Source organism: Xiphophorus couchianus, chromosome 13 (assembly GCF_001444195.1).
Source record: "Xiphophorus couchianus chromosome 13, X_couchianus-1.0, whole genome shotgun sequence".
In the NCBI taxonomy this organism is placed as follows: Eukaryota; Metazoa; Chordata; class Actinopteri; order Cyprinodontiformes; family Poeciliidae; genus Xiphophorus; species Xiphophorus couchianus.
Genome location: NC_040240.1, coordinates 163,732 through 185,381, shown reverse-complemented (window position 1 = coordinate 185,381; position 21,650 = coordinate 163,732). Strand labels below are relative to the sequence as shown.

Here is a 21,650-nt window from a genome sequence, read left to right as displayed (position 1 = left end):
CAAAATGTATGTTTGTATGTGTACGTCCCCTTTTTAAGTGTTTATGAATAAATAAATAAATAAATAAATACACAAATAATTGTGTGGCACAGTTATTTTGAATCACTCCCCAAAATTCCAGTTAAACTTATATAAATGATCAGAACAGAATCACAATATAATAAATATTTCAAACAAAATGTAATTATTTACTCCTTTTTTTTTTCGCTATGAATCAAAGATAAATAAATAATTAAATTATCTTAACGCACTCCCAAAATTTTAACTAGACAAAGAAAGGATATGATCACAATAGAATAAATATTTCAAACAAAATGTAGTTCACAATTTTTTTTTTGACTACCTTAAACAGTGCAATAAAAGTGACACTAAAATAATATGTTGCAGCTTTAGCTTCACACACTAACTCAGATTGCCATACACTCAACAAACTACCAGAACGAAACCGTTGGGTAACCGGGCTGCTGGCGTTGTTGCCTGGGTGATCTTGAAGCACCACGATCTGGGTCACGGCACCAAAGATGTAACCCTGTCCGTGTGAGACGACACCTCGCTGTTCCTTAGACTCTGCGTTGTGTTTTCTTTAATGGTGGTTGTCGGAAGGAAACTTGAGGCATAAATCGGACACACACGGCGGTTGAGATCGTGGTTCAGACCGTTTATTCGGACCAACCGACAGCGCAGCGGCTTCGCCTTCAGAATTCACAGCAAATACTCCGTGTCAATATAAGTCTCATTAACGCAGTTATTATTATCATTCTTTTCTTTTTTTTTTGTTTAACAGATACAGCATATATTTAAAAAAAGAAGAAAAAGACAAAACGATACAAAACTAACTACTTGGACATTAAAAGTAACATTTGGCTACATTGAGGAGCTGGCGGTCAGCTTTGCTTACCTTCAGAATTCACAGCAAATACTGACCGTTGTACTGCCAGCGCACCGTAACAGACGCCAAGTACGGTGTTCTTCAACGGACACACTTCACCGACTTCCACAACTCAAAGAACAAATCTAACATTTTGGTGGCATCTGCTGACATATTTAAGCCACTGCCCTACACATACATCCCACTCAATTAGCATGCGTTTTCCCTTTTCTATTGTAAGTTTTATAGTTGATGATGGATTAAATTTCAAATGGACCCTGGGGGACAGTTTTTTGGACATGAATTTCAATGGAATGTCACGTGAGGACAACCAAACCTTTTGACCAGGGGTGTAGATGGGAGCAGGGATCCTCCTGCGGTCTGCTTGGCGTTTGTTCTGTTCGGCTGTGTGGTTTAGGGCGTCGACAGTGTTTCTCCAGATCTTTTGGCAGCGATGGATGTGGTGTTGTACTGAGGTTACTGCAATGTCTCTTTCTTCTGAGGAGAGGAGCGGTGGTTAATAGCCTATGGAAATTTCAAACGGGGACAAACCTGTGGCGGCAGACACATGACTGTTCTGGGCATACTCCACCCATGGAAGGAATTGACTCCAGTCGGATGGGTTTGTGGACATGAGGCAGCGGAGGGTTGATTCTAGTTCCTGGTTCATTCTTTCAGTCTGGCCGTTTGTCTGTGGGTGGAATCCAGAGGTTAGAGAAACTTTAGCATTAAGTGCTGAACAGAAACTTCTCCAAACCTGTGAGGTGAACTGGGGTCCTTGGTCAGATAGGATTTCCTGTGGGATTCCATGCAATCGAAAAACATGTTTAATGAGTAGCTGGGCAGTCTGAAATGCAATAGGTAACTTTGACGGGAACTAAATGGCAGACCTTAGAAAAGCGGTCAAAAATGGTGAGGATGGTTGTCATACCTTTTGATGGGGGTAAGCCGGAGATGAAATAAATGGAGACGTGGGACCATGGACGTTTGGGGATGTGTAAAGGTTGGAGAAGGCCCGAGGGAGGTCGATGGGATGACTTATTTCTAGAACAGATCGAGCAGGCTAAAATGTATTCTTTAACATCCTTGTGTACTGAGGGCCACCAAAATCTACAGTTAATGAGGGCAATTGTGCGACTTATGCCAGGGTGTACGGGAAACTTGGATGCGTGAATCCAATGAATAAACTGGGCTCTGACTGTCAAGGGAACGTAAGTCTTGTTAGATGGACAAAAGTCAGGGGTAGGTTCGGATTGTTGTGCTTGTCTGATTAAATCCTCGATCTCCCAGGTAACTGTAGCTACGGTACAACTGGGGGGAAGAATGGTTGCTGGGACTTTTTCAGGATCATCTGGAGAGTGGATGCGGGACAGGGCATCAGGCTTAACGTTACGGGAACCGGGACGAAAGGAAATGGCTAGATTAAATCTGGAGAAGAAAAGTGACCAGCGGGACTGGCGGGGATTAAGCCTTTTAGCAGATTGGAGATGGGATAAAATTTTATGATTAGTCCAAACCAGCCTAGGATGTTCAGCACCCTCCAACCAATGCCGCCACTCCTCCAGAGCCAGCTTGATGGCCAGCAGCTCCCGATCACCCACATCATAGTTGCACTTGGGGGGAGAGAGACAGTCTACGGGAGAAAAAGGCACACGGATGAGTCTGATCCAGAAACTTGAGTTAGTACAGCCCCCACCCCTGTATCAGATGCGTCGACCTCGACTATCAACTGTTTTGTGGGATCCGATTGAATAAGTACGGGTGCACTGGCAAAAAGGGTTTTGAGTCTTTTAAAAGCTGCATCTGCTTCTGGGGTCCAACTGAAATTGATCTTGGTAGATGTTAGGGCCGTCAGTGGTAAGGCTGTTTGGCTGTAATTGCGAATAAATCGCAGATAGAAATTTGCGAACCCGAGAAACCTCTGCAGTTGTTTCCGCATCTCAGGAATGGGCCAGTCCAGAACAGCCTTGATTTTCTCCTCAGTTGGTCTTACCTGTCCGCCCTCAAGAATGAATTCAAGGAATGAAACTGATGCCTTATGGAACTCACACTTCTCCGCCTTCACAAACAGTTTGTTCTCCAGAAGGCGCTGTAGGACGAGACGGACATGGTGTCTGTGTTCTGCAAGGGTTTTAGAGTAGATGAGAATGTCATCAAAATACACAAAAACAAAAACATTCAGAAAATCTCTCAAAACATCATTGATGAGGGCTTGGAAAAATGCTGTAGCGTTCGATAAACCAAAAGGCATGACTAAATATTCGAAGTGCCCAATTGGTGTCTTAAATGCTGTCTTCCACTCATCCCCTTGACGAATGCGGAGTAAGTGGTACGCATTCCTAAGATCTAGCTTGGAAAAAATCATTGCGTCATGAACCGGTTCGAAGGTAGAAGATAACAGGGGCAGAGGATATTTGTATTTAACAGAGATTTGGTTCAACCCACAATAGTCAATGCAAGGGCGGAGAGAGCCATCCTTTTTCCCCACAAAAAAGAATCCCGCCCCTAGCGGAGAGGACGACGGGCAGATGATGCTTGCAGCTAAAGAGTCGTTAATGTATTTCTTCATTGTTTCACGCTCTGGTTGGGAAATGTTATAAAAATGGTAGGCAGAGGTGCCCCAGGGAGAAGGTGTATGGCACAATCATATGGACGGTGAGGGGGAAGAGAGAGAGCTTTAGTTTTGCTGAAAACTGGTGCTAAGTCGTGGTATTCAGGCGGAATTGTGGACATGTCAGGAGGGTCTGCTTGTTGGGGTTCAGCCGGTGACGGACCTGGTGGAACTGCGGAACGGAGACAGAATGAGTGACAGGAAGTGGACCAGGATTCTATATATTTATCAAACCAGTTGATATGAGGGTTATGTTGTTGTAGCCAATTAAAACCAAGAATAATGGAAGAGTTGGCTGTGGGAAAAACAAAAAAGGAAATAATCTCACTGTGGTTTCCAGAAATGACTAAATGCAAGGGCTTGGTTTGGTGAGTAATTTGAGGGAGATTCTGGCCATCAATAGCAGTGACACAAAGGGGAACAGATAACGGGATGGTTTCGATAGCCAACTGCTGGACTAATGTTGAATCTATGAGGTCTTGCTCACATCCTGAGTCGACAAGGACAGATAACGGGAGAGACTGATTACCGTTAATCAAGATAGCTGGTAATAGCAGGCGAGGAGAATCTTTACTCTTTGAGTGGTCCACCAGCCTCCTCGCCTCTACTGGCAGACCTGAAGGTTTAACCACATGGGGCAGTGGGCGATAAAGTGACCTGCGGACCCGCAATAGAGATATAAACGGGAGGTCATTCTCTTATGTTGTTCCTCTGGGGTGAGGCGAGTGCGACCGATCTGCATGAGTTCAGGATCTGTGGAGCTCTGTGGAGATGGAGCGGATTGAGAAGGTGAGGAAGCAGTGAAAACCTTTACTGGTGTATTATTACGGTTTCTTTTGTTCTGGGACGTATTCTGGTGTCAAGACGAATGGTCATAGTTATTAGGCCCTCTAAGGTATCTGGTTCATTTAAAGCGTGAAAGTAAGCGCTTTTTAAAGCGGCAGCATTCCAGTTTGAAGCCGCTGCTCTTATCCTGAAATCTATGGCGAAGTCAGCGACAGTTCGCTGTCCCTGCTTAATTTTCCTTAACTCTCGAGAGTTAAAAGTCTTATCTTGATCCTGGCTGAACACCTGCTTGAACTCTCCTAAAAACCCATCGAAAGTGCAGCCATAGTTGGTGGGAGAAAGGAATCTGGCCTCGGCCCAGCTTAGAGCCCGGCCTGATAGCAGGGAGAGGACATATGCAATTTTAGCACTATCTTGGGCAAAACTTTGGGGTGAGTGGTTAAAGATTATGGAAAACTGTCAAATGAAACCTTTACACTTGTCAAGATCCCCAGAGAATCTTTCAGGGGTTGGTAGACAGATCTCCGAAAACAGGGAACGGACCGGTGGATCTGAAGCTAGGGCTGGTTCGGGAGCAGGAGACTGTGGAACAGAGTTTTGAAGGAAGTTTGTTAGTTCGACTAGTCGTCGATTTGTCTCGGCCTGGCGGGTATTCAGTTCCTGTAAGGCGGATTCATGGGACAGAATGTTGTTCTGAGAGAGTTCTCCTAATAGCATCTGCTGGGCTTGGATTCTGGCCTGAGTGTTCTGTCATGTTGACATCTAGTTTTCTTGCCCACATGCAGAACACCACAGGAGAATTAATAACCAGTAAAAGTAAGTTTATTGAAGTAACAGGGAAGATGGGTGGAGAGAATTGGTTCCTGGGGAGCGGCTCTTGGAGAGGACGGCTCACTATGGAAACAGCAGAGTGGTGGTGAGTTTAAGGGAGTCGGAAAAAGAAGATGTGAATAAACAAACGGACTGGTCTTACTTGCGGAGCTGTTGTTCACGGTCCGGGAGGGTTTGACTGCTGGGTCGGGCTTTGGTCTCCCTGACTCTGTGGGTTCAGGTTCCGGGGGGGAACAAACTCGGTTGAGCAGATCCAGACAGAGAGATAGAGGTTGCGGCAGAGGGCGGACAGGTAAGCTCTGGCGGGGTGGAGACGGAGGAGTGGTCCGACTACCAGTCGAGGATTCCAGAAACAACTTGATCCAACTGAAGGAGCGGGGAGGGAGCTCAGGCAACCAGTGGGTACTTTCCACAGTGTCACGATGAGACAGGTTTCAGAAAACCGGAGGAAAAACCTCTCACGGAGGAAACTCGGCGTCTCGAGGAAGGCACCATTGCTGGCAAACACTCAGGCGTCAGAGAACTGGCAGTCAGCTCCTCTTGAGCTCCAGAAATGATGAGGAGATGTGGAACAGGTGTGCAGGACACCGGCACCCCCCTCCAGGAAGGGCAGCCTCTGGCGCTATCTGGTGGATGGATTATGGAACAGCAGGAGAAAAAGAACCCACACAAAAAAAAAAACCAGGTTCCCAACAGGGGTTGGCTAAGTTTTACAGTACATGAATCACCAAGACTGTGCTTGTTGGGAGACAGATGTGAGGTGGTACACTTGGATAAAACGGCTCTTAGAGTTTTAAATACTGAACTTGTGACCACTTTGCTGTAATACTATAGAAACAAACTCGAGCTCCAACCTTCAGAAAGTTGCAGATAAAGTCTGATTGAAAATGCAGCCTGCGAGAAGATGTTTAGACGATTAAAAGGCAGAAAAGAGGTCATAATGGAACAATGGGATCGTTTTCATTACATCTACAACATAACGGTGGAATTATTTCATGGACAGAAGCGTCTTGTGGTGCAATTTTTAATTCATGACTATGTTCTTGTCCCTCACTATTTTATGTTATTTATATTAGTTTTTTTTGTTTCTTTGTGTGTTTTGAATTTTAATAAAACTTTAATTACAAAAAAATAACTTTTATTGTGAAGGTTTGATATCTTTGCTATACTACCCAATGCTTGGAATTAAAATCCGGAATCCACTCTACCTGGAAAATTGTTATTGCCAAATATGGAAGAGAACTGTGATAATCTGGGAACCTCTCCCAAATATGCCTCAGTATTAGAGAAGATGCTTTGGGTGTTTTTGAGAAAATGCCATGATATTGGTGAAGGTGGACCCAAATGCAGCAGGTGGAGGCATTGAGTAACTGATGAATATTTAGTGAAAAAATTCTGAACAAAGTTTACAAAAACCAGGGAACACTAAGAGCCAAAGCATTCTAAAAAAAAAAGCATAAATCCAACGAAAAGGGTGAATGCTGTTTTAGTAACGCTTTTGAAAGTTCAGCAGTTTGGTGACGTGTACGTTGGATAAAATGAGCCTTCACTGAGGGTTTGTATAAATGCCAGTGAAAACCGACCTGCTCTGCAAGAGAACCTTCCAAATTGTCCAATTAGATCTGATCCCAATATTTTTAAACAAATGTTTTCGGTTCTGGATATGTTAGAAAAAAATTGACATCAGTGTTTCTTATGGTTTTATTGTTAAATTTTTCATGTATGTAGTCATAGACTACATAGTCTGACAGTTTTTTTTATGAAGCACATTTTAGTTCCAATAGTCTGTTCATTTTTAACAAATTAGCATCAGCCTTTTTTTCTATTATATATGTGCTATTTGATCTTTGTTAAGACATTAGCTCCAGTTTATACTAAGCTAACTTTTAGTCAGACAAAAAAAAAAAAAATGGTTCTTTTGAATGAGAGAACCATCTTACTTTGAAGAGTAAGATGGTTCTCTCACTGGTCTCTTTCTTGCCTAGTTACTCAGTTTGTTAGGACATCCTGATCTAGGCAGATTTACACATAAACCATATTCCTCCCATTTCTTGATGATGGATTCAACTGAACGCCAGCAGATGTTTAGTGAATTAGATATTTTTGTATCCATCTTCTTACTAATACTTTACAGATACCTTAAACTGCTTTAAGTGTTCTTTTGTGGTCATGCAACAATGGCAGCTAGGAATACCAATTGACCAGTGAGTGGACCTTGCAGACACAAGTGCCTAATAACTGAGCCTTATAAACAATCACTCCAGACATATTCAGTGATCTCAGGTGATCTCCAGTACACTGACTGTACTGGAGATCACCTGAGCTCTCCAGGTGATGGATGACCATCACCTGGAGATGGTCCAGGTGATTGTGCACTCATTTGTACAATCACTTAACCTGTTGAATTAGATTTGTCAATTTAAAGAGGGCATTTTTTTACACAATTGCTTATTTGATGCTAAATAATTGTATGTTTTCGTTATTTTGTAGAAATCAGCTTTTGACATTAGTTTTTTGTAAATATTTTTTTGTCAAAAAGCTAAAGTTTGTTGATCATAATTAATTTGTAAAAACAATAAAAAGCTCAAATCATTCAGGTACTGAGTAACTGAAACAACTGAAAAATAAAGTTTTCCCTCTTCATCTTTAACTAGATGAAGTAACTTCCATTTTACTGTCAGTCCTGCACTTTATATTTTATATTTATATTCATATTTTATACTGTATCTTATTTTATTCTGGAGTAACCTCACAACATTGGAACCTCAAAACATTGTCCTGAGCCGTATGCAACGAAATTTCGTATACACCCTGTGCATGCAAAATGACAATAAAGTCAGTCTAAGTCTAAGTCTAACTATTCACCACATCTCTCTATCCAACATCCTGTCCCCTCAGACTTGGATAAACCAGTTATCACTGTTCATCAAAGTGATGACGAAGCAAAGGAGCAATTCTACTTTGAACGTACCGTCTTTCTTCGTTGTGCTGCCAACTCGAACCCTCCTGTCCACTACACCTGGACAAGAGACAGAGAGGTGCTGGCAGAGGGCTCTGACTCAGGGGTGGAGATATACAAGCCATTTTTCACACAGGTAAGGAGCCAAGATTACATATCATCTGAACTCCAAGCCAATATCAAAATTAACATTTAACATATCAAAATTTTAAAAAAATTTAAAAAATAAATAAATATATATATATATATATATATATATATATATATATATATATATATATATATATGTAATTTTATTGTGCTTTTTCCTAAAATATTTTATATCACATTACTCTGAATAAGATCCCAAGATAGTTAAGCTCCTCCAATCGGGAAATGACGTCTTCCCTGACCCAGAAAAGGTACTCTGCTGTTTTCCTGCTCAAGACCATGGCTTTGGATTTGGAGGCACTGATCCTCATCCTGGCCACTTCATACCACATGCAGGCACCTGCGAACCTCTCACAGCTCTCACTGATCTACAGTGAGAGCTGTAGATCATGACCTGATGAAGCCAACAGGACCACATCATCAGCAAAATGCAGACTTGATCCTAAGGCCAGCAAAACGGATCTCCTCAACACCTTGGCTGTGCCCAGAAATTATGTCCATAAATGTTATAAACAGAATCAGTGCGGTTTCCCTGCTTGAATAGGGGGCCACCACCATGATCTGTCAATCCAGGGAAACTCTTCCTGGTGTCCGTGTAATATTGCCTAGTGATGTCAACCAATACAACCCTACAACATCCAGAGCCTTAAGGAATCTCATCCTCCCCCGGAGCCACCAAGGTGTCATGAGGTGTAGGTTTTTGGTTGGACCAAAAAACAGACTTCAGCTGGGAGTGTAGATCATCTTTGGGTACTTAATGAAAAAATGCAGAAAAAACAAGAAGTACAAAGAATCAGAGAAGCATGAAGATGGAGGCATGGAACATGACCCACTTGGACTCAGTTGCCCCTTTTCAACTGACACTAATGACTCTACTCGGCCTGCTTTGCAAGCATTTGTTCTAGTATTTTTTCTAGCCCAGTACCTGCCCTTTTGGTCCCTTCTCTGGAGCATGGTCGGTCAGGGCCGAGTAGGTACTTTAATATGACGTAAACATACTGCTGTTCACTGATTGGCTGTGGGTGTGGTCAGACATACAATCAAAGAGAAAAGAAAAACAAACGCCACCAGATTGCAAACTCACTACATGAGGGAATTGATGGTGTCCTCAAAGGTTACAAAAGCAAGCTGTGAACAATGAGATGCTGGCTTTTCTGTGGATTGGACTTCAATATTCATCAGCAATGAGGAATGAGCTTGTAAGTCAACGTAGTGGAGAGAATGGAAAGCCTGGTTAGCCGTACCAGAGCCCTGACCCAGCCTTTGGTGCACCCCGACTCAGATTCATGCTTACACCGCTGCTGTCCATCCAGCACATTCAGGTAAGCAGTGTGCAGATATATCTGTCTGGTTTTTAGTATATGTTATGATTGCTTACATGCATGCATCAAAAATACGACGCTGTTGTATTTTTATTGTTCAAACATGCACGTTTTGTGCATTTCTGAAGCTCAGTTGCATATTCCTTAAGATTAATTTGTGCTGTTTATAATTACTCCACAATATTTTTTATACTTTGTCCTTACTTTCTCTTTATTGTACAGCATATTACCCTTAATTTGGTTTTTATATGTTTTATCTTTCAATGAATATACATGCTTTGATTGTTTATTTTGCTGGCGTTGCACCAGAAGTGTCTCATTGTGGGACAATAAGGATCTACATATGTGCTGTAACATCTGATTACTTTCCCCAGGGAACAGAAGAAAAGGGAACATGGCTGACATGATGGTGAACGATGAGGAGAACCGTCGGAACAAGTGGATCTTCTTCAGGAGGAAGCAGCTACCAGCACTGCCACAAGCAGAGAGATGGTACACTGCCCAAGAGAAGAGTTGAGGCAAACTAAAGAAGAAAAATAAATGCTTTTGTGCTCTTAAACAAAGTAGTATCTTTTTCATACCCACTCCACACCTTATACATATGCAGTAGTTTGTATAGTATTGTAATCCTAGTATAATCCTCCCCAAAATGTGAGGAACTTTAAAAACTGTGGAAAAACATAATATATGTATTTCATTGACACCTACCATTGCAGATTTCCATTGAAGTCATCCAAAAGTGAACACATTATTCAGCAAACTAAACATTTTGACAAATGTTAGAGTTGGTAGCAGAGGTCATGCTAGACTTATTTGTTCTCCGTAATTTTGACCGACAGGATTAAAAAAAAATTGGTCATGCACTATTTTTACCCGTCAAATTATAATCACATTAGCATCGGCTATTTAGCCGCATTTTTATGCGGTTTAGTTAATATCCACCTAGTTGAATCCAGATCCCATTACACATAAAGCAGATGAACACATCTAACTTTTTCTTCGTAGACAAAAACCAGGAGGGTAACGTCTTCAGCTCTGTTTAAGACCGCAGGATGAGTTAAGTTTAAATCTTTGCAGCGCGCTGCGCATGTTACGTTCTAATTAACTTCTGCATCTTTATTTATTTCCTCAAGATAAACTGCCAGCTCCTCTGTTTAGACTATAAATGGATTAATACAACATTGCATTTTCTTTAGTTTTCTCTGGTCTGTACTGGAGACTGAAATTAAATGCGCCATTTCAACCAAAGGTTTTGAATGCTCTTCTGAACCAGACGCTCCAAAGCGTCCAGTCCATAACTCTTCAACATGCTGTCAGCTCCCGGTCAGCAAGACGCATTTTGTTCAGTGTCCATATTCAGAAAGGATTTTTTTATTGATTGATTTTAGTTGCCTCTGCGATGAACTCTTTGCATAAAGTCTATAATATCTGCCCATGTGCACCAGTCAAGGGTGTGAATTATAACTTGTCAAATTACCGACGGGCTTCAAATTTTCCTGTTGTTTAAAAAAGTAACCGTAAGTAAAAAAGTACTACCTCTGGTTGGTAGTAACAAGAACCTAAAATAGTCATGTTTGGACATTTCTTCTTTGTACAAAGTAGAAATGTCTTTCTACTTTGCAAGAAGTAGAAAGTACTTCTTACAAAGTACAAGTACTTTCTCTCTTAAGGTAGCCAAATGCCTCGTCATCTAATTAGTGACGCGCATGAATGGATGAACGAGATTCCCACTGTCCCTAACATCCATCCAGCGAAACCACAGCCAAGGGAACGGGCTTGGCAGAATCAGCGGGGAAATTAGACCCTGTTGAGGGTCAACAGTACTTTGTAAGAAGTACTTTGTACAATGTAAGAAAGTGAGAAAATGTGTCAAAAACTTGTAATCCATACTGGTTTGTTATGTTGTTTGAAGATTATGAGTTTAAACTGTTAAGTCCACAATCAATTCTTAGTGACCAATATGTGAAAACATGGAAAGTTTGATCAAAACTAAGACTACTCAGATAAAGGAACAGCTTTATTCGTTTTCAGTATAACGTGGATATCAGATGAATTATAACCAACCCGTCAATAAACATATGTAGTAGTTAAAAAACCAGATTGTTAATGCACTTAAACTCTGTAAAAAACATCGGCCACATTTTTTTAGCAAAAATTTCACCAGTGGATCCAGCACATGTGTTCTGTGCTCCAGAAAGGTGAAAGTTTTTGGACATCTTGAAGGTAAGCACCCACATACCTTCAAGGACACCCAGAGACCATGAAGATAGACACTGAGACAACCCACAACTCATATTACTACAGGAATGTCCACAATGAAATATATTAATGTAAGGCGCCAACATGTAACAATTCCGACACTAAAGTTATTCATAACACTGGCTAAAATTAGTGCATTTATTTTGCTGGAATACAAAAATCAGTGTTAGCTTACCCTGCAACGTCTGGGCCACCTCCAGCAGCGAGGCCAGAAATCTCCTGCGGAAATCAACTGTATTTCTCCTCATCACATTTGGAGGATCCGCAGCTTTCTTCACACTCTGCTTCTTCTTGAAATGTCAGAAAAATCACAATCAGGCTATAAAAATCAGATCAACTCTCTCTTTTTTGTCTCAGAAAAATTACAATTCACTGTTGGTTGTACAGTTCTATTTCATCCCTACTGACCGCCATAGGCGGTGCTTAAAGCACTGAATGAATCACGTGACAATGACAGCTCAGTCCCTTTTCATCTTCTCGCATGCAGGTTGAACAGGTGGTAAGACATTGATTATTTGCTTGTCGCTGGTAACCTCGAGTCTACAGATGGAGCTGCGAGGATCATCTCGCCCTCCAGATGCTGCGCAAGCTCCTTTTGATACAACTTTGTTCTTCGATTGGTAAGTTGTTGTTTACTTTGATCAGCGTTTGCTTCCCGCATCGATTTCCCTATTGCTGGTGGTAAGGTATTAGCCGATTCCAACCAGCTTGTTTGCTAATTGGCTTGTAGTTGTATTGCATCCGTTTTTGTGATTGCTTTTTCTTCATATTGTGCACCATATCTGGCTTGTCTTTATTTATTATCATTGCCGTTTCGGGCCTGCTTTTGTTACATTGTGCAGCCGTGTTCGGCGTGCCTATATTTGGTTAATCACAGCCGTTTTCGGGCTTGCCTTTTTCATTCATTGTGCAGCCATGTTCGGCTACCTATATTTTGGTACATAGCAGCCCTTTTCGGGCTTGCTTTTGTTGGCGTTGTGCAGTCGTGTTCGGCTTGCCTATATTTTGGTATATAGCAGCGGTTTTTGGACTTGCTTTTGTTTACATCGTGCAGCCGTGTTCGGCTTGCCTCAGTGAGTGTTGTAACCGTGCTGGGTTTGCACTTTTTTGGTAGCTACAGTGGTCGTACTGCTCCTTGCAGCTTTTACGCTTGTGGGGATCCCCTGGTGGCGTTTTCTGTTTGACCGGGTTCCTGGCCTATTCGCTCGTCTGCTTAGGTGTCAAGAGTGGCGATTTCAGCTCGACCTGACATAGTCCTGTGAGATGCTGGACATGCCGTGCTGCAGAGCTTGTTTGCCCCTCTCCAGTTGGAGGATGGGCATGATCTGTGTCCCTCTTGTTTGGGGCAAGATCATCTAACGGAGGCCTTGACTGATACGGTCTGCCCTAATTGTTCTGTTCTGCCCTTGTCCCTGCGTACTGCTCGTTTGACTGACATTCAAGGCGCCAGCCAGCCTGTGACGCGTATGGTTCCTGAGGCTATTGGGCCTCAGTGGAAGAGGACCAGGAAGAGCTCCAGGGATTCAGATGGCCTATCTGGACAGATGGCCATCTCACTTCTGAGCTGGAGGAGATGAAAGCGCTGCTCGAGGCCCTTAGGGACGGACGTGGCGCTGGCCTGACTGGAGACCCTGACCCAGGGCAGAGCATGGGTTCAGGACTCTCTGCTTTAGAAGACGATGCTATATCCCTGGCAGCATCTGGCACTGATTTTCAAGATCAGTTTGACTCTGGCTTGCATCTGTCAGCAGCCAGTTCACGTATGTCTTCAGGCTCTCAGTCGAGAGAGGTTGGTTTGATAGTGGGCGCTTTGAGAACTGCTTTTGCTCGGTTGCAGATGGCTGCTCCACAGAACCAGCCTGCGGCTTCCAGTGCTTTCTTTCAACATCCTACTTCTAGGATGTCCTTTATGGTTCCCCATCTGCTGAATATGTGAAGGAGGTTCATTCCTGTTGGGCATGAAAAAAGGCACTAAGGCCTTTTTCATGGCCAACCTCTGATGGCAGGGCCCTGGCGGCCATGCAAGATGCGCCCAAGTTTGGCTTGGGCTATATGCCTTCTGTCGAACCTGCCATAGCATCCCTCATTGTGGCACCTGATGAGGCTTTGAGAGCTAATGCCAGGTGTCCTTGTCCTCAGTGTTGTGTGACTGATGATCTTCTCTGTAGAGCCTATGACTCGGGGTCTCGTTTGGGGTGACTTGGTAATTCATTGTTGCATTTATTACTGGGTCTCTCAGCTTCTTTGGAGGGCTTTGCGATTGATGCGCCTACTCAGGGGTTGATGGATGCATCTCTTCAAGCATTTGCTCTTTTATCGAGGGAAATTGGCAGTGTCCTGTCTACCCTTGTCCAGGTATGCCGCCAGGATTGGCTGGCACAGTCTCCTCTAACCAAAGCCTGTAGAATGACCCTGATGAGCCTTCCGGTGGTTCCTAGGGAGTTATTTGGCTCTGCTGCGCTTGCAGCCTTGGAGCAATCGGCCCAGGCTTCTCATACCAGGCAGCAGTTGGCCGGCCTTCATTGCAGACGATTGCAGCATCCTGCTGGGAGTGCCTCTGCGTCTCTTTCGCGCACTTATCCAGCCCCACTACACCCTCTGGGGGGCAGCCACGGCCTGCTGCAGGGCCTGCTGCAATACCTGCTCATGGCCAGTGGGATCTACCCAGGGGTCAGGCTCACATCGCTTCTCAAACAAGGCAGTTTACTCGGCAACTCTCCCACACTCTTAAGGACAGGAAGGCTCAGAAATGACATCGCCTAGCTGGTGGTGGGACACTATACCCTGGACCAGCTCAGTTGCTGGACCGCTCTCGTTTCCGATCCATGGGTGGTGTCTACAATTACCCAGGGTTACAAGCTACAGTTCTGCTGCTGCCCTCCTGTTCCTGGTCGAATCAGGATGACGGTGATTCACGACCAGGTAAAGGCTCAGACTTTGAGCCACGAGATAGACGCCTTGCTGGCCAAGGGCGCTATAGTGCTTGTCGACCCCCTACAGCAGGGGTGTGCAAAGTCGGTCCTGGAGGGCCGCCATCCTGTGTGTTTTAGTTCTCTCCCTGGTTTAACGCACCTGGATCCAATGATGGCTCATTAGAGGCCTTAGGAGAACATTGACAAGCTGAGAAGGTTGTTACTACAACCAGGGAGAGAACAAAAACATGCAGGATGCCGGCCCTTGAGGACCGACTTTGGACACGCCTGCCCTACAGGATCCAGGGGACTTTTACTCAAAGTATTTTTTGGTCCCAAAAAAGACTGGTGGACTCCGCCCAATTTTGGACCTGAGAGGTCTGAATGTTTTTTTGAAGACTTTTTTTGAAGATCAGGGATGTGCTTCAGACAATCTCCCCAGGCAACCTTGGTCGACTTGAGGGACACATACTTTCATGTCCCTATTGCACCACATCATTGGCAGTTTCTCCGCTTTGCATTTCAGGGCAAGCATTTTCAGTTCAGAGTTCTTCCATTTGGTCTCTCTCTGTCCCCGTGTGTGGCTGCGGCCCTGTGTCCTCTGCAGACCAAAGGGTTGAAGATCCTGCCCTACTTGGATGATTGGCTCATCTGTGCACCCACAGAAGCTCAAGCAGCTGCAGATACACACACATTATTCAATCACATATACCTATTGGGTCTTCGTGTGAACTGGCAGAAGAGCAACTCTCAGGAGGTCACGTTTCTTGGGATCACAATGGACTCCCTCACTATGACTGCTCGCCCTTCGCCTCAGTGTGTTGAGGGCATTCTGCAAATGCTGCCCGCCTTTCTGCCTGACCGTGCACCCCCCTTTGTTGCTTATCTTTGTCTGTTGGGCAAGCTGACTGCTGCCTCTACAGTAATACCCCTGGGACTGTTGTCTCTGCGACCACTGCAGATGTGGCTCAACAGCCTGAGGCTAGACTCATCTCGTACACTGCACCGTTGCTGGAAACTGCTGGTGTTTCCAGCATGCCTCGCATCGCTGGCTCAGTGGCGAGATGCAATGTTTATGATAAAGGGGTTTCCACTGGGCTTGCTGCCGTCTCGATGAGAGGTTGTCTCTACCAACGCATCCACCACAGGATGGGGGGTGTCGTGGCAGTGACTGATCGCCCTGGGGACATGGTCTCCTCGGGAAAAACTGCAGCACATCAGTGCCTTGGAGTTGGAGGCTGTGCAGAGGGCGTCGCAACACTTCCTCCCAGACCTGCGTGGAAAGCATGTCCTGGTGTGGTCGGACAATACTTCAGTGGTTTTTCATATCAACCATCAAGGGGAAACACGGTCAATAACATTGTTGAGGCTGACCCAGAAGCTCCTGACCTGGGCAGCCTCTCTGTTTGCCCACCTAAGGGCAGCCCAAATTCCAGGGGTGCAGAATGTTCCGGCCAATGTTCTGTCTCGGGGACGCCCACCACCGGGGGAGTGGAGGCTCCACCCGGAGGTAGTGGGGGTCATTTGGGAGAGGTACGGCAAAGCAGCTGTGGACCTATTTGCGTCTGAAGAGACAACACATTGCCCACTTTTTTTCTCCCTGGCAGACAATGCCAGTCCCCTGGGTCAGGATGCACTGGCACACGACTGGCCGAGAGTGCTGCTCTATGCTTTTCTGCCGCTTCCCCTGATAGGCCCAACACTCCTGAGGGCCCTTCAGGAGGGGCATCGGATTCTTCTAGTGGCTCCCCGGTGGCCTGGGAGAACCTGGTTTCCACTACTGCACAGGCTCTATTGCAGCTCTCCAATGCCTCTTCCCCACAGGCAGGACCTTCTGTCACAGCTGAGGGGCCAGATCCTGCATCCCAATCCCAGTCGCCTCCAACTCTGGGTTTGGCTGCTACAGGGCGCGGTGTTTCCTTCTCAGAGTATGACGGAGACATCAGACATACAATGACTAATGCCAGGGCCCCTTCCACACGACTGGTGTACACCCACAAGTGGAAGGTTTTTAGCAGCTGGTGTCATGCAAGACATGAGGACCCTATTCACTGTCCTGTTTCTGTTGTTTTAACCTTCCTTCAAGCACTGCTTTCTCAAGGTCGGTCTCCATCCACTTTGAAAGTTTATGTTGCTGCCATCTCTTGCTGACATACTGTGGTGAGTGGAGACAATAGGCCGTAACAGGTATGTTTCTTTGTTTCTGAGAGGTGCCCTCCCACACGCCCTGTCGTGCCTGTGTGGGACCTCGCTCGTCCTCGCTGCCCTGTGATCTCCTCCATTTGAACCGTTGGCAGAGGTGAGCCTTGAGCGTGTGTCAAAAGAGACAGCTTTTCTCCTCGCCATGGCTTCGGCGAAGCGGGTGTGTGAACTACATGCGATGTCTGTTCATGAGTCCTGTTGCCGTTGGAACCCAGCTGGTTCTGGCGTTACTCTTTGGCCTGCTGTTGCATTTCTCCCTAAGGTGGCCTCATCTGCGAGCCACTCTGTGCCCCTCCAGCTTGCTTGCCTTGATGCAGGTGGGCCTGATGAGCCTCTCTGCCCTGTTTGGGCACTGGAAGCATATGTCAGACTCACAGCTTCTCTTCGGCTGTCTGATAGTCTGTTTGTTTGCTATGCAGAGCCCTGCAAGGGGCAGACCCTTTCTAAACAGTGTCTTGCACGTTGGATTGTGGACTTGGTGGAACAAGCGTACGTTCTACAGGGCCACCAACCCCTTGCTGGTGTATGGTGCCATTCCACCAGGAGCATTAGTGTATCATGGGCTGCTATGACTGGGGTCACTCTGGAGGCTATATGTGCAGCAGCCTCTTGGTCATCCCCAAATACTTTTGCTAGGTTTTACAGGGTTAACTTGGCTGCCTTTCACCCATTGGAGGGGATCCTATCCCAGTGCGCATCGTCATCATCCCAGTGAGGTGGGCATGTTTTTGGGGTTGTTTCTTTTCTGTGTGATTCCTCAGGACTCTGTTGGTAATCGTCATCCAGTGCTTTAAGCATCGTCTCTGGCGGTCAGTAGGGATGAAATAGAACGAAAATTACGACTGTAACTACGGTTCTATGAATCCTGGATGACCACCAAAGCGCTCGGTCCCTCGGAATCATTGTGTTTCGCGAGAAGATTAAGGGACTGAGCTGTCATTGTCACGTGATTATATATACTTACCGGTGTCACCGGGGGTCACATGTGACCATGTTGGTATAAGATTCTTGACCTGTGCATGCACAAGAGTGATCATTCAGTGCTTTAAGCAACACCTCTGGCGTTCATCCGGGATTCATAGAACCATAGTTACAGTCGTAACTTTTGTTATGAAACACAACACATGTTGTAGGACACTTGCAGGCAGCGCGCAATACCCCTCACCACTAGGAGATGTCTCCCTGCTACAGGCCTAGATAGGTCTGTCGAAACATAATTTCTTCAGCTGACAAGAGCAGACTGGGGCTGCTGAAGTAGAGCCAGAGGGAAAGGAGCAAATGTCCTCCACCTACACTGTAACATGTTCAAAGTTCTCCTGGAGGTGAGAGTTAAAGCTCTGACTCACAGGGGACTCTGCCAGGCATTCCCAGCAGACCCTCACAAAATATTTGGGCCTGCTAGATTATGGCATCCTCCCCCACCATTGGAGCCACCTCACCACCACATAGTGGTCAATGCACCACTCTCCTATCTCTTCATCCAAGTGTCCAAGACATGTGACCACAGATTACATGAGACCATAACAAAGTCAATCATCAAACTGTGGCCTAGGTGTGTTGAGGTGAGTCTTATTATTTCAGACTCACCTCTAAAATAATCAGCTAGGTTCTAGCCAGAACCTCTCCACCTCATAAACCAGCTCAGGCTCCTGACCTGAGAGGTGACATCCCATGTCCCGAGACCCAGCTTCTGTAGCCAAGGACCACCAAGGTCCCTACCCATCACACATTGCACAAACTCCTTTGGCCCTTGTCACAGGGGGTGAGAGAAGGGGGACCCACATCTCCTCTTCATGCTATACTTAGCTGTGCTCCATGTGTGAAAGCCTGGCCACCAGACACTTGCCAGTGTGCCCCACCTTCAGGCCTGGGTCCAGAGTGGGGCCCCAGTGACACTCATCCGATAAAAGAACAATGATTCCATTGATTTTACTCATTGAAAGGGGTCTTTGGACTGGACTTTGTCTGCTCCCTCTTCAAAGAACCTGTCTGCCTTGGGTGACAGGTTGCACAACAGAGCCATCAGATCCACAGAGGACGCTGTGATCACAGCCCTCCATGCTGCTCTGTCACATCTGGAGCAGCAGGGGAGCTATGTGCGGATGCTCTTTGTAGACTACAGCTCTGCTTTTAATACCATCCTCCCTCACAGACTGGTGGACAAATTGGGGGACCTGGGCCTCCCTCACTCCACCTGCATATGAATTCTGAGCTTACTGACTGTGCTGAGCCCCCTGCTCTATTGTCTGTACACATACGACTGCACCTCTGCCCACCACAGCAACACCATCATCAAGTTTGCTGATGACACCACAGTGGTGGGGCTCATCTCAGGAGGCGGCGAGTCCGCCTACAGGGGTGAGGTGGAGTGGCTGTTGCAGTGGTGCAGGGAGAACAATCTGCTCCTCAACAACTCAAAGACAAAAGAACTCATAATAGATTACAGGAGGAATAAAACGGACATTACACCACTAACCATTGGGGGAAAATGTGTGGAGAGGGTAGCAGAGGGTTCCATTTCCTGGGGGTCCACATTGAGCAGGGCCTCACATGGAACATGAACACCTTCGAGCTGATAAAAAAGGCCCTGAGGGTTCTCAGGAGGAACAACATCAAGGAGAAGCTGCTGGTGTCCTTCTACAAGTGCTCCATAGAGAGCATACTTACTGCATCTGCGTATGGTTTAACAGCAGCACTACGGCTCAAAGGAAAGCTCTCCAGAGGGTTGTGAATACAGCCCAAAAAATCATTGGCTGCCCTCTCCCCTCACTGGAGGACTTGCACAGCGACTGCTAAGAAAAGCACAACACATCACAAAGGATGTGATGTGTTGTATCTGCAGAAGATACAGAGCAACCAGAACAAGAACCAACTGTCTCAGAGACAGTTTTTACCCGATAGCAATAACAAAACTAAATGCAATCGAAAACAACCATTAATCATCATAAATGATGTATGTGAGAATGTGGCTGTTCTTATTTATTAGTTAGTTGTTGTTTTTTTTATCAGTTATTTGTTAATTCTTACATTGTGTGTGAATTGTGAGACAGTTATTTTTTGTTTTTAAGCATATGCACTGACTGATGGCACCTTTTAAATTTCGTTGTCCTTGTGACAATGACAATAAAGATTTATCTTATCTTATCTTATCTAACTATACTGCCTGATGCCTCAAGCAGTATAGTTCCTTGGATCATTGGGACACTGAAACCCCTCCACTAGGTGGCAGTCCAGGGAGCATGCAGATTGGTGCAGAGTCTGCAGTGAAGTGGAGGATGTACCAGTCTGTCATGGTGAAGAGTGCTGAGAGGGTTAAAATTAATTTTCTCTGCAGGGTGTCTGGGCTCTCCTTTAGAGCTAAGGTGAGAAGCTTGGTCATCTGGGAGGGACTCAGAGTAAAGCCACTGCTTCTGCATGTTGTGAGGAGACAGTTGAGGTGGTTAGGAGCCTTAATAAGGTATTCCAGGCATGTTCCACAGCGAGGAGACCCACAGGAAAACCCAGGACAAGATGGAGTGACTTCCCAGCTGACCTGGGAATGTCTTGGGATTCTCCCTAAGGAACGGTACCAAGTGGCTGGGGAGAAGGAAGTCTGAATCCCCCCACTTAGGTCCACAAACAATTGGCTTCTTCATAGACTGCCTGACAGTTGCTAACGTCAACATCAACATTGTGAAGTTAACTGTAGATTCTGAATAGAACACTAAGGCACTTAAAGAAGCGTTTATGCAAGCACTCAGTGAGAATCTCAAAGATACATTAGGCTATTTAGAAGCATCTAAAAGTTTGGAGGATCTCATTCATCCTAACAACTCTATTAAAGAGAGAGACAGATCTTCTTTTCACCCTCTTGTGATGTCTTTATGTTTTGATTACTTTTTTCAGTGAAGTTAAGAATTACATTACATTACATTAATTTAGATTTAGTGAATTACAACTGCAGCCTATAACATTTCTGCATCTGGACGATAACTGTACTATTTGCACAGGGTATGTGATGAAATTTCAATCTTGAGACGACACATACAGTGCAGGAAAATGATTTTGTGATTATGAAACAGTTTCCATCTTTTTCCAACATTGTACCACTAACATAGCAGTGCACATCAGTTGGTGTTAGCTAAACGGTGAGGACGTCCCACGATCAGAACAACCGATTCACCTTTCTCTCGCTGAAGTAAAAGTTATTGACACGCCAATCATATTGGTCACTATATCTGTAACATAGACTCTGCTATAAATTTTCCTTGGAAAACTTTCAACTAAACAAACAATAAAATAAAATGAAACAACCGAATCAGGTATAATTCCAGCATACAACAGCTGTTTACAACCTTTATTAAACGTGTGTGATGTAACATTGTGAGACACGTTAATTCCTCCGTCAATGTAAGCTTAAAACATGCTAACAGCTAGCTATAGCCATTACACTACACATTAAACTATTCATCTTGTTTTACTCACCTTTTGTTCTTTAATTAAAGAAATGCCATCTTCGAAGACCCCTCGGACACGGAAAAGCTGACTTAAATCCAATCCAAACCATGTTCCTCCAGATAGTTCATTGTCCTCCTGCACAACTAGCATCTTGGTCATTAAAAGCTGGTTCCCACCAGTGCCCATAAATCATAAAGTCAGAATTCTGAGATGAAAGTCAAAATTCTGAGATTAAAGTCAGAACTTTGTTTTTTTTTTTGTTGTTTTTTTTTTTCAGTGGCCCTAATCCTCTTCATCTGGATGTTCTGGGTCT

The 21,650-nt window shown here is 44.9% G+C and overlaps 1 protein-coding gene across 4 annotated transcripts in view; it reads left to right on the top strand.

Annotated features, from left to right (window-relative positions):
• LOC114156682 (MAM domain-containing glycosylphosphatidylinositol anchor protein 2-like) overlaps positions 1-21,650 on the top strand; it is a 217,929-nt gene that overhangs the window by 66,789 nt on the left and 129,490 nt on the right. For 3 of the 4 annotated variants that reach the window (XM_028037250.1, XM_028037249.1, XM_028037251.1), the window contains one exon: positions 7,995-8,191. The exons of the other annotated variant lie outside the window; for it this stretch is intronic. In XM_028037250.1, coding sequence (XP_027893051.1) covers positions 7,995-8,191 — 197 coding nt within the window. The remainder of the gene's footprint in view (positions 1-7,994; positions 8,192-21,650) is intronic. 4 annotated transcript variants of the gene reach the window in all.